This window comes from Hypanus sabinus, chromosome 5 (assembly GCF_030144855.1).
Source record: "Hypanus sabinus isolate sHypSab1 chromosome 5, sHypSab1.hap1, whole genome shotgun sequence".
Lineage (NCBI taxonomy): Eukaryota > Metazoa > Chordata > Chondrichthyes > Myliobatiformes > Dasyatidae > Hypanus > Hypanus sabinus.
In genome coordinates this window covers 43,321,120-43,335,701 of record NC_082710.1, presented here as the reverse complement: position 1 = coordinate 43,335,701, position 14,582 = coordinate 43,321,120, and the positions used below count along the sequence as shown (strand labels likewise).

Here is a 14,582-nt window from a genome sequence, read left to right as displayed (position 1 = left end):
GAATCATTTTGACTGCCTCCTCCCATCAACTTACACTGGGACCATAGCCCTCCATACCACTACCATCCATATACCTATCCAAACTTCTCTTAAATGTCGAAATCGAGCTCACACACACCACTTGTGCTGGCAGCTCGTTTCACACTCCCACGGCCCCCCCAGTGAAAAAGTTTCCCCTCATGTTACCCTTAAATTTTTAACCTCTCACCCTTAACACATAATCTCTGGTTGTAGTCCCAGCCAATCTTCATAGGAAAAAAATCTGCTTGCATTTACTCTATCTATACCCCTCAAAATTTTGTAAACCTCTATCAAGTTTCTTCTAAATCTTCTACATTCCAAGGAATAAACTCCTAAAATAAAGTAGTCATGCAAAGGCTAGGGGGCATTCACTTTCATCACTCATAACAAGTGACATGACTGCACTTGTACCATAAGGTAAGGCATCAGGCAAGCTTCATTGTACGATATGGATCATAATGCGTGAGTACGGTGCTATCGCAACATCTTGGGCATCTCATACTTGGACCACATCACAAACGAGCAGGTCCACAAGACCATCCAGCACCACCTTGGCCTCCATGAAGACCTTCTCACAACGGTGAAGAAAAGAAAGCTGAGATGGTATGGTCACATAACAAGATCCAGTGGCCTTGCACAGACCGTTCTACAAGGAACTGTGGAGGGGAAAAGAAGGAGAGGCAGATAGAGGAAAAGATGGACGGACAACATTAAAGAATGGACAGGGAAAACATTTGCGGTGACCCAGGACCTGGCACACAACCGTGACAGATGGAACAGACTGGTGCAAAGCTTGTCATGATGGCGCCCCGACGACTCCACCAGGAGAGGGGGGTCAGAGGGGGGGAAGAGGGGGGTCGGAGGGGGGAAGAGGGGGGAAGAGGGGGGAAGAGGGGGGAAGAGGGGGGAGGAAAGGGAGGAAAGGGAGGAAAGGGAGGAAAGGGAGGAAAGGGAGGAAAGGGAGGAAAGGGGGAGGGGGAAGGGGAAGGGGGGAAGGGGAAGGGGGGAAGGGGGGGAAGGGGAAGGGGGAAGGGGAAGGGGGAAGGGGAAGGGGGGAAGGGGAAGGGGGGAAGGGGAAGGGGGGAAGGGGAAGGGGGGAAGGGGAAGGGGGGAAGGGGAAGGGGAAGGGGGAAGGGGAAGGGGGAAGGGGGGAAGGGGGGAAGGGGGGAAGGGGGGAAGGGGGGAAGGGGGAAGGGGGAAGGGGGAAGGGGGAAGGGGGAAGGGGGAAGGGGGAAGGGGGAAGGGGGAAGGGGGAAGGGGGAAGGGGGAAGGGGGAAGGGGGAAGGGGGAAGGGGAAGGGGAAGGGGGAAGGGGGGAAGAGGAGAAGAAGAAGACCGTGCCTGATGCCACCATTTCCTTCACCTTTCGGAAAGCCCCCTCACACTGCTTTGTCCATTGCCATTTCTTCCTAATCTGTATTAATGAGTTCAAAGGGTGGGGCACAGTAGCAAGGTTTGGCAAGAACTTGTTATATTAATTCACAAATCTTAAAAAGTACCACAAGTCTGACACATCCTTTGGCCTTGGGGCATTTGCCTTTGTTTGAATTTTCTCAGCACACTTGTGAAATCCTTGCGTGTCAATAGTTTGACCACAGTAGGTGATGCCCGGTTTAAAAAATTCATGCTTGTTGCATTGTGCTCTGAGATTATAATCTTCTAATCTTATAACACTGTATTGACATGTTGGAGATGTTCTTTGTCATCTTGGATCTGTAACAATCATGCCATCCAGGTAACTCTGAGCACGTTCCATGAACAAATGTTAGAGTTTATCATCTCACCATTTCACTGTGCCTATGCAATGTCCAATTGAGTTTTTAACATCAACATCTACATCACACACCACAGTAATGGTCACTGCATACTAAAGGAGAAAACTCTGGCCTTTCCTCATCCTTCTCAACTCTAATGACATATCAAACTGTGATTTAAACCTAACCAAAAATCTCCCAAGTATTGTTGACTTCTGGTACAATAGGGCTGCATAGTAGTGTGGTGATTGGCACAACGCTCTACAGTACCAGTGACCCCGGTTCAACTTCAGCCACTGCCTGTAAGGAGCTTGTACAGTTTCACCATGACTGTGTGGTTTTCCTTCGGGTGCTCCGGTTTCCTCCCACAATCCAAAGATGTACCGGCTGGTAGGTTAATTGGTCATTATAAACTGTGCCGTGATTAGGCGAGGGTTAAATCAGGGGATTGCTGGGTGGCGAGGCTCCATGTTGTACCTCAATAAGTAAATGACCAGTACCCAACAACACACTTTCACTCAACACAGAGGATTAAACAACCCGAGGAAAAAAATACAACCTGATGAACCTATTTTAACTCTTCAATCTTTCCACTAGTCAACTGCAAACACTGGAACAGGAAACATCTGTTAAATCTGGGCTGCTTGTCAGTAACCACGTCTCTATCATCGAGTATTTTGTTTCCCATTTTCAGCACTGTGTTGCTTTCTTTTCAGTCTTTATTGATTGGACTTAAAAGTTTGGGATTTTCTATTGAATATGTTTATTTGACAGATCAAATACATGTTTACACATTGTTGATAAAGAATGTCCCATAGATGCTACTGAACTGCTCATATTTTGGTTGTTACTGCATATACAGCTTTTGGTCTTCAGAAACAGAACTAGCTGTAACAAGGTTCCATTTACCACCACAGAACAGGCTTATTTTAAATAAATGCAAAAAGTATTAATAATTTATCAGTATTTTATAGGAGCTATGTTTTTGCTTAATAATTGCTTTGCTGCACTGGTTGCATAAGATCTCTCAACATTTCAGGGGAGATGTCAGCTGTTAAACTGACCACTTCTCCTCTGGAACAATCTGTATGGACCAACAAAGCAGAAGTTTTAACACACTGTTTCCTATCCCTTGGTACTTAATGTCAGGACTCAACTGACTACTGGGGAAACAAACATTTCTAGCACTATAGTTCCCTATTGATTTATGAGATTTGGCTGCAGTTCAGAATACACAAACAAATCTATGCAGTATTCTTTTACATACACAGGTCTTCCAATGCATACATATTATTTCTCATTAATCTAGCTGAAAACCAAGTCAATGATATGCATTGCTCAATCAACTGCTATTATATTTTTGCACTTGTGACGTTTTTCCTCTGCGATTGTTTTTCTCATATTAGCAACATTTTTGCAAACTGGCAGATATTCCAAATATACATATCCTACCTAAATGAGCAGCTAACACATATCCCGAAACATGAGACAAGTCAGATTGCTGTACTTTTCAATTCTGTTATTACTGTACAATTCAAATTACAAAACAAAAAAAAAGAGTAAAATGTAAAGCACATTATCCAGCTTTCCTGTACACGTTGAAAAGGCTTTTAGGCTATTGGTTTCACAGGCCAACTTAGAGTGACAAGCTCAGGTGGAAACAAAAGACCAGTAAACTAGTCAGAATGAAAGTGAATATTGTGAATAGTAGGGCAGATATGCATTATTATTTTTTTTAAATAGAATTTTAACTTAAACTGTCCAAGATTTGTACAAGGCCAGGTCACATCTACATCACTGTGCTTTTGCAGTTGTTATACCCTAGAACACTAGGCCGGCTAATGGTGTAATGACATCAGCAATGGACTTCAAGGTAAATGGTGCCGAGTTCAAACTCAGCCGGGTCCCAACCTGGGCAGCAGCAGTATCTGCACTGAAGAAAGGCCTGGCAATCTACTTCTGTACTTTGCCACGGAAACCCTCTGGACTCTGTGGTCCATGAGGTCACAAAGAGTTGGACTCAACTTAATGACTGAACAAATACACTAGAACATGGGTGGTGAACCAAATTGGCCATAATCTTCTTCAAAAATTCTATTTTGTGCCATGGTATAATTAGTAACTATAATTATGGACTTTAACATAAAAGGATGACTGTTGCTGCTTATTTACATTATTCAATGTTTTATTATTAATAAAAGTACAACAGAGGTAGAATGAAATCAGAATCAGATTTATTATCATCAGCACGTCATGAAACCTGTTAACTTAGCAGCAACAGTACAATGCAATACATGAAAAATACATAAATGAATTATGGTTAAGTATGTATATCGAATAGTTAAACTAAAAATCATAGTGCAAAACAGAAATAATTTTAAAAAGTGAGGTAGTGTTCATGGGTCCAATGTCCATTCAGAAATCGGATGGCAGGGGTGGGGGGGCAGAGGAAGCTGTTCCTGAATCACTAACTGTGTGCCTTCAGGTTTCTGTACCTCCTTCCTGATGGTAACAATATCCTTTTAAACAGGCAATTGAAAAATAACATCATTTCTAAAACGTACTGTTATTGCAACCATTTACTATCCATATACTGATGAGTGCATTGAGTATGCAGGGATTTCAAAACTCAGCATCCAACATTGTGTGTTCTCGCAACCATCGAGCTGGTGTGAAGCCAGTGCGAGATGTTTCCTGTGAAAACACCTCACTATTCTCGGGTTGTAAAAAAATCAGTTGCCGCTTCACTCGGTGGTAAAGATAATTATTATTTATCATTTTTTATTATGGGTGGGGTGTAAAGAATCAACAGTATGAAAGTAGAACGGATTTTGAACTGTCACTACTAATATTATGGATTCAGTGTAAATGCCTTATAGGAGTGAGATTTGGCTCAAAACTGAAGTCAAGGGAAGGGTAGTTTATCAACTTAGCAAATAATGGATTAGAAAATCGATGTGATCAACAAAGAGAAAAGAACTAGAAGGTCAACAACTCCAGACACACTGACAAATATGATGCAAAAGTAGCACATAGTGCTAATGCCATTCCTTGTCGGACAAAACCCGGGAAGCCTGAACATGTAACATCTTCTTCATGAGGAATTTGTCCATTCTGTCATTTGTCTGTTTGTTTCGCCCTTCAATTAGGTCACAGCTGATCTGTCTGCCAACTCCAGTTAGCAAAATTAGGTGCCACAACCATCGACAGTATCATTTCATATTATGACAATCATTATTCTGAAAATTTTACTGAGGTTTTTTTTGGGGAAATATTTGTATGATAAATCCACTGTATGTCCAAGAAAATCTGTCAGAACCACTATGGAGAGTCTGAGTGGATTGCTCACAACCACAGTTGTAAATTCCATCCCATTAGCAAGGAATGAATGCAGCATTCACACCCAAGATCTCGGTTCTATTTTCATTTCCAATCACTTAACTTTCAGTAAGATACTGGGTAGAGTCTGGAAGAGGCAACAAATTGCAAAGGATAGGACTAAACTCTTAATATTGTGGCCAAATCAAGGAAACAACTATAAAAAAAATCTAATATTGATTCTCTTGCAACAAATAAAACAATTATTTTGTGCTTACACTGAAACATTTTTTCTTGAAGTTATAACAGAAGCATCAGCTCAGAAAATAATAAACATTACTTGAGAAAAGGTATCGAAAAAAATTTCACTATGGTTTCATTCAAATAATTCAATATTTAATGATCTGATCTCTTTAAGATCTGATCTAGACAGGATTAGAGTTAGGCCATTTAGTCATTCAGAAGTGTTCTGCTATTTTTTTACCCAACTCCATTCTCCTATCTTCTGGCCACAGCTCTTAATCCCTTTATCAATCAAGAACTTTTACAACCACTCTAGTATGGTAATATTAGCATAAAGTTATGAGAAACCACAGCTGCCTGCTTTGAGAGCTGCATGGAGGAAAGTCCAACTGGAAAAAATTATGAACTATTTACCTTCTTAACTTTTAAAATGAGAGAAAATAAGGACAGTAAAATAATTATCATCAGCTTTTAGTCATTGGGAAGAGAAGTACATAACAATTTTCAGTGCATCAATTTAACCATTCTGTCTTACATGCCATGGCTAGAACAAGTTCAAGAGCATTTAAAAGTTATTTTATGGTTTAAGCATGATCAAATGTGCGCATTTTTCACTTGAAGCAATAAAAAAAAAGCTGAACAACTTCACTCTGGACTTACCTTAAGGTCAAAATGTGCAATACACTTGGAATGGAGATACTGGACACCATTAAGAATCTGTTTGAGAAATTCTGTTGCCTCCTCTTCTGTCAAGGACTCCTTCTCAGCCAGAAAATCAAACAGCTCTCCCCCAGACACACTGAAATTAATCAAAGAAAAGTAATATCAGAGGTATGTTTCCATTGCTCAAACATACCAGTTTTAAAACCTCTCATATAAAATACCCTGTTTAGGATTGCAAAGTGACAGCTACCCGCTCTGAGTGATAATGCCATTGGTTGATAGCTAGAGGAATTTTTTTAGCTTTTATGTCATTTTTATACATTAAAAGCCTCACTGTTAAACATTTTGAAGTTCATCAGGACAAATCAATACATATTTTGAACCAAAATACACTAATATATACAGTAAATTAATTCAAATATTTAAGGGGTCTAAATGTTCCAGTTCTTCAAGTAGAGCATCATAGAAAAACCCACATCTACTTAAGGTTTCATTCAAATGTTATACATCTTTCTATTTTCTCCACTCCTTCTCATAGACATACTTGGTATCATTCCCAGCACCTATGTTCCCACACTTAAGTGGTTCTGTATTCTGACTTCACCCGTCCTCTCCCTTCTCCAACTCAATCATCGGATTCGCCGCATGGCTGCTTCAATTTAACACAACAACAAACTGAATTTCAGAAAGCATAATTTTTACATAACAGAACTCAAATTGTTATTACTGCTTTTATTCTCTTACTAAACCAAATTTGCTTATATCCTTCCTGTAGCTAGAATCATTTATTTTACAGCACACAGAAAAGCACTTACAGCCATCATATCCAGCTTAACAGATCCATTGCACAAGTACAGGCCCAAGTACTTTTTATTTAAGTAATGATCGCTTCAGCATCGACTACCAAACGAAACACTCCACCAAAAGTATTTTATTTTATCTGTTTTAATTGCTATCTTTGTGTATAATTTATGCTTATGTTCCTCTTGTGAATGCTACATTGTAGTGATGCTGCTGTAATCACTTAATTGCATCTGTGCATACAGGTACTCGTGCATATGACAATAAACCAGACTTTGATGTTTGAGGTCCAGATCCCAACAATCTTCTAAGTGGATGTTTTTCCTTATCTGTAACACTTATATCTCTAAATTTAAATCTATATCCCTTAGTTTTTGATCAAAAGGAAATGGATCCTTACTCTTTCCCGACCTCCCATAAGTTTAGATGCCTCGATTGAATTGCTCTCATATACTATACCTCAGCAAATTAAAGTCGTCCAATTGTCCTGTTTTTATGCTCGTCCCATTTTAACCATCTTAATGATCTATCCTGACACCTCAAAGATATGTGAACAGCTACTACCATCCGGGAAGCAGTACCGCAGCATTAAAGTCAGGACCAACAGGCTCCGGGACAGCTTCTTCCACCAGGTCATCAGACTGATTAATTCACACTGACACAATTATACTTCTATGTTATATTGACTGTCTGTTGTATATCTGACTATACGTACTGAAGATGATGACGAAGAAAGCCCTTAACGCTGAGTGGAGTCACTGGGACGTTGTTGTGACTTGTTTTTACGAGGCCGAGTTGCCAGCTCGACGCTCAACCCAGCACAGATGGAAAGCGTGCAAGGGAGCCGGCTGGATTTGAACTCAGGAGCCTTCGCTCTGAAGTCTGGCGCTGATGCCACTACACCACCAGCTGGGTAACTGTACATCTTATTTATTACAAATTACTATAATTTGCATATCGCACATTCAGATGGCGACGTAACGCATGTGAAGGATGTAAGAAATAAAGTCAATTCACTCATTCACATACACTCCAAATTCCCACTTGTTTATTGTATATTCCTTTATAGCACTGGAATTCCCAAATGCTTTACTTTAGTTTTCTGGATTAAATTCCATTTGGTAATTTCTGTCCAAATAGGCAGACCTTCCAATTCTTCCTACAATCTGAAATTTTCCTCATTACTCTCAACAATATGGCCAAATTTTAAGATCTGAATTTGCTCCTTCACAAGGTTCATTCTCCCTGTAGTTTAATATTTTATTGCTTTGGATTTCTAATCTCTGTAATTATGCAATTTAAATACTCTTAAGTATTTATAAAAAAGTTTGACAAACTTAATTCCACATTGCAGTACTGGAATTTGAAAAGGAATTGGTCGGCAACAGGGAGAAATGTGTTCAAATAGACCATTGAGATCAAATGAAAGCTCCTTCTTATTCTAAAAATGAAGGACAGTAAAACTCTCAGAAAATAAATGCATAATCTGATTTACCATGTGTAACACTACTCAATAAAACGCTTTTAAAGCAACACACATAGCAGAGAACCACTGAATGGCTTCAAGCAAGCCTAGGCATCACAGCCCCAATGAGCTTTAAGGGGACGCAGGAAACGGGTCCCGGTGATTTAAACCAAACAACTGAAACAGACTCTATATGTTTAAAAGGATAGCAGATAATGGGGGTCCCAATTGAAAAGGACCACCACCCAGTGGGATCCATGCCAAACCACCATCATTTCCAAACGACAAGACTGCAATTCTGTTGTAAATAAAATACCTCGGAAGATTTCCTTTGGCATTGCTCCAAAGCATCAGAGGGTTTTATTGGGCCATGGAGTGCTCGGGAAAAAGTGGAAAGTTTACTCAGTAGATACAGAGAGCTCTGGCAAGACTAGCATTTGCTGCCCATCCCTAATTGCTTCTGAACTGAGATGCTTGCTAGGCAATTTCAAAAGACTGTTTACACTGCTGTGAGCTTGGGATGCTGCCAGGAGAGCAGATTTCTCCTCTAATGGACATCAATGAACTGCATAGGTTTTAATCGCAGAGTCAATTGTTTCACAGTCACAATTGGTGATATTAATTTTCTATTCCAGTTTTACTTAACTGAATGTTAACTTGCTGGTTACAAAGGTGGAATGGAAATTTTTGATGATTCGACTTGACCTTTGGATATTGGTCTGATAATGTGGCCAGTAAACTACCGCATTTGCTCAAATGTGGAAGTCGAAAAAGAATTATCTGTAATAAATCAATCTTATCACAATATAAAGCAAGGCATTTTTTGTCTTAAATGGAAATATAGAGCCTTACTGCTTGCTAATATTTGCTTAAAAGGCAGCATTTAATACTATCTTCTGTAGAAGAACTCTTCTTACTTTTTGTAGGCAGAGGTGAGAAATACAGAACCTGTACTAGTTTAATATAAATTTGATGATGATAGTATTCTATGCTGAGATAGGAAAAGGTATTTTAAAACAGGACAAATGCCTCACAAGTAATAAGAGAAAGGATTATGGTGACATTAGCTTGAATTAAAAAGTTTGAGTGATCACTTATTGTACTCAGATCCTTCCCATTGTTAATTCAGTTGCCGTCAATGATAAATGATATTAAACTATGCAGGCACCAAGGATCTTGGAGTGCAGGTACAAAGATCTCTTAAGGAGACAGAGCTGCTGAGGCAGCAGGAAGGGAGGGATGGAAGTGTTGCTATCTGATGCCCATTCGTCATAAGCAGCCTGCAAAGCTGTTGCGAAAGACTTTTTAAAACTCATTATCATACATGATTTTATGCATTCATTGCAATTAACTTACAAACCAAATAAGAACCTTTGTATTATGGCCCAGAATTGTTCAGAAGTATTTTAAGGTTTATTTTTTAAAAAAAGATAATTTAATTATTTCATTTAATTTAGCTTTTCAAATTATTTATTATTTAATCAAAATTTTCAAGGTTCAAATGATAATATGAAGTATGTTTGTGCTTGGCTGGATAGCAAAAATTAAGTTACAAATAGCAATACTTAATGACACTGGACAGTAACTTCTTTCTGGTTTCAAGCAGAACACACATCTTAGAAGACAAAACAGATTAACTCACTGCCAATCTTTCTGAATGTGTCACAGCAAGTTCATTTCCTCCTTAATCATTCAAATATAATTTTGAATTCTGCTAAATTTGAAATGATTACTAATAGACACATCCGCATTTTGAACTGTTGAATGTGCTAGCTTATGATGTGCTTGCATGCAAAAATATAAAGTTCTGCACAAGGATATTTTACCACTTCTGTTGAACAAATAACGTTGAAAAAGAATCTGTGCAAGCAGATTCCAACTTGAGGTACAGTACAGTGCAGAATGTTGTTCATGCCCTTTGATTTAGAAGTAATTTTATATACAATGATTTCCTAAGGAGACCATACATAAATCTTCTATTTGAAGTTGACACTATGGTACCCATATGCTTGGAAATGTATGGATAACGTACAAAATCATTTAGGTATGGCTCAAAAGCACCACACCATTTGAAATATTGCCATGGACTGACCACAATCTAAGTTCAAAAGTTCAGCATGCACGCTCAAATCATTCACTATTAAGTCCAATGGGGAGTTCACTTCTTCACCGAGTGTGTAAAATGTGGCACATCACATGACAGCTCACGTAGGTATATTTAAGGGCAACTGAATTAAAATATTTTTGCATAGTCCAGGAATTAAGGTTATGGGAAAAATGGAGGTAGGTGGAGATCAGTCCATGGCCGGATCAGCCATGATCTTACTGAATGGCGGAGCAGGCTCGATGGGCCAGATGGCCTACTCCTGCTCCTGTTAATATCTATTCTAGGATACGGAAGGAAATATTAGGGAAAGTGACCAAAGCCAATCAAAGATATAGGATTTAAGGAGCACCTTAAAGAAGGAAAGGTAATAGAAAGAAATACTGCTTTAAGCAGAGAAATCCACACTTTTAGGCCTTCACCTCTTGAAGACAAGGCTCTCCATGTACAGCAATTAGATGAGAGAATGATCAATAGTTGGGAGGGCTACAGGTTTCTCGAAAGGCAATAGGGAGACACAAAACAATGACAGAATTTGAAAATAAGGTTGGGGATGTAAAAAAAATAGCATTGTACAATGGAAAATCAATTTAGTCAGTAGTGTAGGTCTGCTGGAACATGATATATTGGAAGAGTTCAAAGTAAGTTTATTATCAATTTAGATGTTTATCACCATATAAAACCCCGAGGTTCATTTTCCTGTCACACACTCAGCAAATCTATAGAATAGTAACCATAACAGGATCAATGAAAGATTGACCGCAGTGCAGAAGAAAAACAAACTGTGCAAATGCAAATATAAATAAATAGCAATAAATTTTGAGAACATGAGGTAATGTAATAAAGAGTTCTCAAAGTAAGATCATTGGTTATGGGAACACTTCAGAGATGGCTCAAGTGAGTGAAGTTATCCTCTTTCATTCAAGAGCCATGGTTGAGAGTAGTGACTGTATTTGAATGTGTTGGTGCAAGTCTTGAGACTTGTACCTTCAACCTCGAGGCAACAGCGAAAATGGGTTCTTGGGTGTTGGGGATCTCTGAGGACGGGTGCTGCTTTCCCACGGCAGTGTTTAATGTAGATGTGCTCAATGGTTGGGAGGGCTTTATTGTGATTTTCAGAGATAAATCCACTACCTTTTGTAGGACTTTCCTTTGAAGGCATTGGTATTTCCATACACAAAAGGAGCATTTTCTGTTTAAACCAGGATCGAGGGGCTGTAGAAAGGAAAGTATACTAAAACTGAACTAGTTAATCACTGTACAAATAAAGAAAGCAACTCCATAAATACAAAGGAGGAATAGGATCTCCAGGAGTGTGTTCAGCCCTGCCAGGTAATCTAGAGATAGAAGTAGATGCTTGTCGTGATGTTGCAGAGATTTGGGCTAAAGTTTACCTTTTTCAAAAATACAAACTATTTAGCATGAACAATGAAAGATAATAGAATCTCTTTTAAAGGAGAGGGAAAACCAAATAGAATCAAATAACATAACAAATTATTAATGTGGATTTCAAAGGGAAAGCCTTGATTGAATAACCATGTTTTCTTTGGGGAAGGGAGGTGGGCTTGGGTGATGAGACATATAGATGTAGTCGATTTAAGGTGTTCAAAGTACATCAGTGAAATTACCCATAGTCTGCTTGAAGAAGGTTAATTAGGGGATAACTTGCACAATGGGAAGCCACTGGTTGAGGGACAGAAAGGAGAAAACAGGGGTGAATGGATGAAGACAGCTTTTCAGATTAGCAGCAGCTTTGGAAGTAGAATCCTACTAAGATCAGATCATAGTTTCACAACCTCACAATAAGAATTCAGCCTTTGAAATCAAAATCAAAAATTATATATTAGAGAATAATTTAATTTTGCATTCTACATTTTCTTCTTGTTTCAATAGTGTGCAGAAAACAAAATCTCCATCTCAGATAAAAGATGATTTTTCTAAGCATCTATATAACAAAGGCAAAATAATTTAAAGAGTTACTCACAGTTCAAGAATAAGGATCACATCAGTTTTACTCTCATAAACATCATGCAGAGTGATGATATTTGGGTGCTGTATGTCCTTTAAGATGTTGACTTCTCGTTCAATATCCTCGCGGCTCACTCCACGCCGGCTTGACTTTGAGCGCCGCTTTTTGATAAACTTGGCTGCATATCCCATTCCAGTACTTTTCGCCATGCATTTTTTCACTATTGCAAACTGTCCGCTGCAAGATAAAACGCAGAACTACAATGTCAAAGTAAATATTTCATGTGAGTAACTAAAAATTTATTAGCCATTGTAAACACGATGGGGCACAAAGTATTGCTATGATAAGCTTTACAACACTATTTCTGGATGGATCTGCTGGCATTGGGGAGGGTCCACAGGAATGATTCTGGGAATGAAAGAGTTAACAAAGGAGGAGTGTTTGATTGTTCTGAGCCTGCACTCGCTGAAGTTTAGAAGAATGAGGGGGAATCACAATGAAACCTACAGAATATTGAAAGGAGTGGAATTGAGGAGGATGCTTCCAATGGTGGGAGAGTCAACAAACAGAGTGCACAGCCTCTGAATACAACAATACCCCTTTGGAATGGAGATAAAAAGGAACTCCTTTAACCAGAGGGTGGTGAATCTGTGGAATTCACTCCCACAGTCAGCCGTGGAGGGCAAGCCTTTGGGTACATTTAAAGCGGAGTTTGCTAGGTTCTTGATTAGTAAGGGCATCAAAGATTATGGGGAGAAGGCAGAAGAATGGGATTGAGAAGCACAGATATGATGGTTTCCTTTAAAAAATCATGATTAGGTAGGAGCTGGTGCAATTTAGAATTGGACCGCACGATATCTGGCATTATTCTAAACACTTTGCTGGCAACAGTGCCAAGAGGGTGTCATCCAGTTCCAGTACACCAATCCGTCATAGCCACATTGTGATTGCTAGCAGTTAACTACAGGTACTACTGCTGTTACTGAGGTTTGAGAGGCTACAGGTAGAGGACAAGGACACCAAAATTCATTCAAAAAGCCACAAACCCTTTAAGCAAGACAGAAATACTCTCAATTCTAGTGCAATTGTTTTACAATGATGGTTGCATCCAGAAAATTACAATTTATTCTGTTAATGGTAGAAATGTGTGCTGGTGACTAATGTCAGGGGGAAAAAAAAGTCAGATTTATCAAGATGAATGGTGCACGGTCCAAATTCTAGGTGGCCACAATTTCAAAATAGGAATTATTATGAATGCTAAATTGCTTGAGTGCGTGACATGCATAAATCTGGGTACTCATTGATCCAACTGATTGAATCTTTCAGCAAAGATTGCCGTATTGCTGGTGTTGTGCAGCATCTGAAATAAAGTGTGTGTAATTAACTTGAAGCAATTAAAAATATCCTTGTAAATGATCAGGTCAAGCAGATTTTTGAAAAGAGTAGAATAGATGACAAGTAAATCCTTTTCAACATGACACTGAACAAGTGTCACGAGCAGACTATTGTGAGGCGAATAGAAGACGTTTCTACCCAAATCATGACATCCTAGGGCAGTTGTTGCCAGCCCATTCTTACAGGGATTAAGAACACACTAAAGTCAAAGACTGATCCAAAAACCTATCTTACAAGATAAATGGCAATAAAGAGCATCAAATTACAAAATTTTACTTCCGAACCTCAAAATTTTCCCAATTAGCAGAGAACACTGAACTAAATCCTACATGACAGCAATGAGGCTACAGGAATATTTGAGTGTAGTATCTTAACCATCACATGCACGGTAGTGTAGCAGTTAAGGTAACGCTCTTACAGTACCAGCAACCCAGGTTCATTTCCCACCGCTGTCTGTCAAGAGCCTGTACGTTCTCCCCATGCCCATGTGCTCAGATTTCCTCACCTTCCAAAGATGCATAGGTTAGTAGTTAATTGGTCAAATAGGTGTAATTGGGCAGCACAGTTTCTTTAGGCCAGAAGGGCCTATCACCAAATAAAAACATGCAAAAAATGTTTTTAAAAAATTCAATTCATCTCAAAATGGCTCATATTAAACAAGCTTCTGTGAATTCACCGTATAACTAAAGAAGAAAAATTTTAAAATATCTATTCTATCCCTTCCATAAAGGGACAAACTTAATTCACTTTATTTCCGCCTCATCCCTGATTGTGCTGAAATGCTTTTGTTGAAATGGCGCTTATTTTATCTCAAATGACATGACACAATCCGTCAATAAAGTATGCAGGG

The 14,582-nt window shown here is 39.0% G+C and overlaps 1 protein-coding gene across 1 annotated transcript in view; it reads right to left on the bottom strand.

Annotated features, from left to right (window-relative positions):
* Window positions 1-14,582, bottom strand: part of dapk1 (death-associated protein kinase 1) — a 188,008-nt gene that overhangs the window by 101,822 nt on the left and 71,604 nt on the right. Inside the window, exons 3-4 of the mRNA XM_059969851.1 lie at window positions 12,353-12,574; window positions 5,996-6,134 (exon numbers count right to left, since the gene is read on the bottom strand). Coding sequence (XP_059825834.1) covers window positions 5,996-6,134; window positions 12,353-12,574 — 361 coding nt within the window. The remainder of the gene's footprint in view (window positions 1-5,995; window positions 6,135-12,352; window positions 12,575-14,582) is intronic.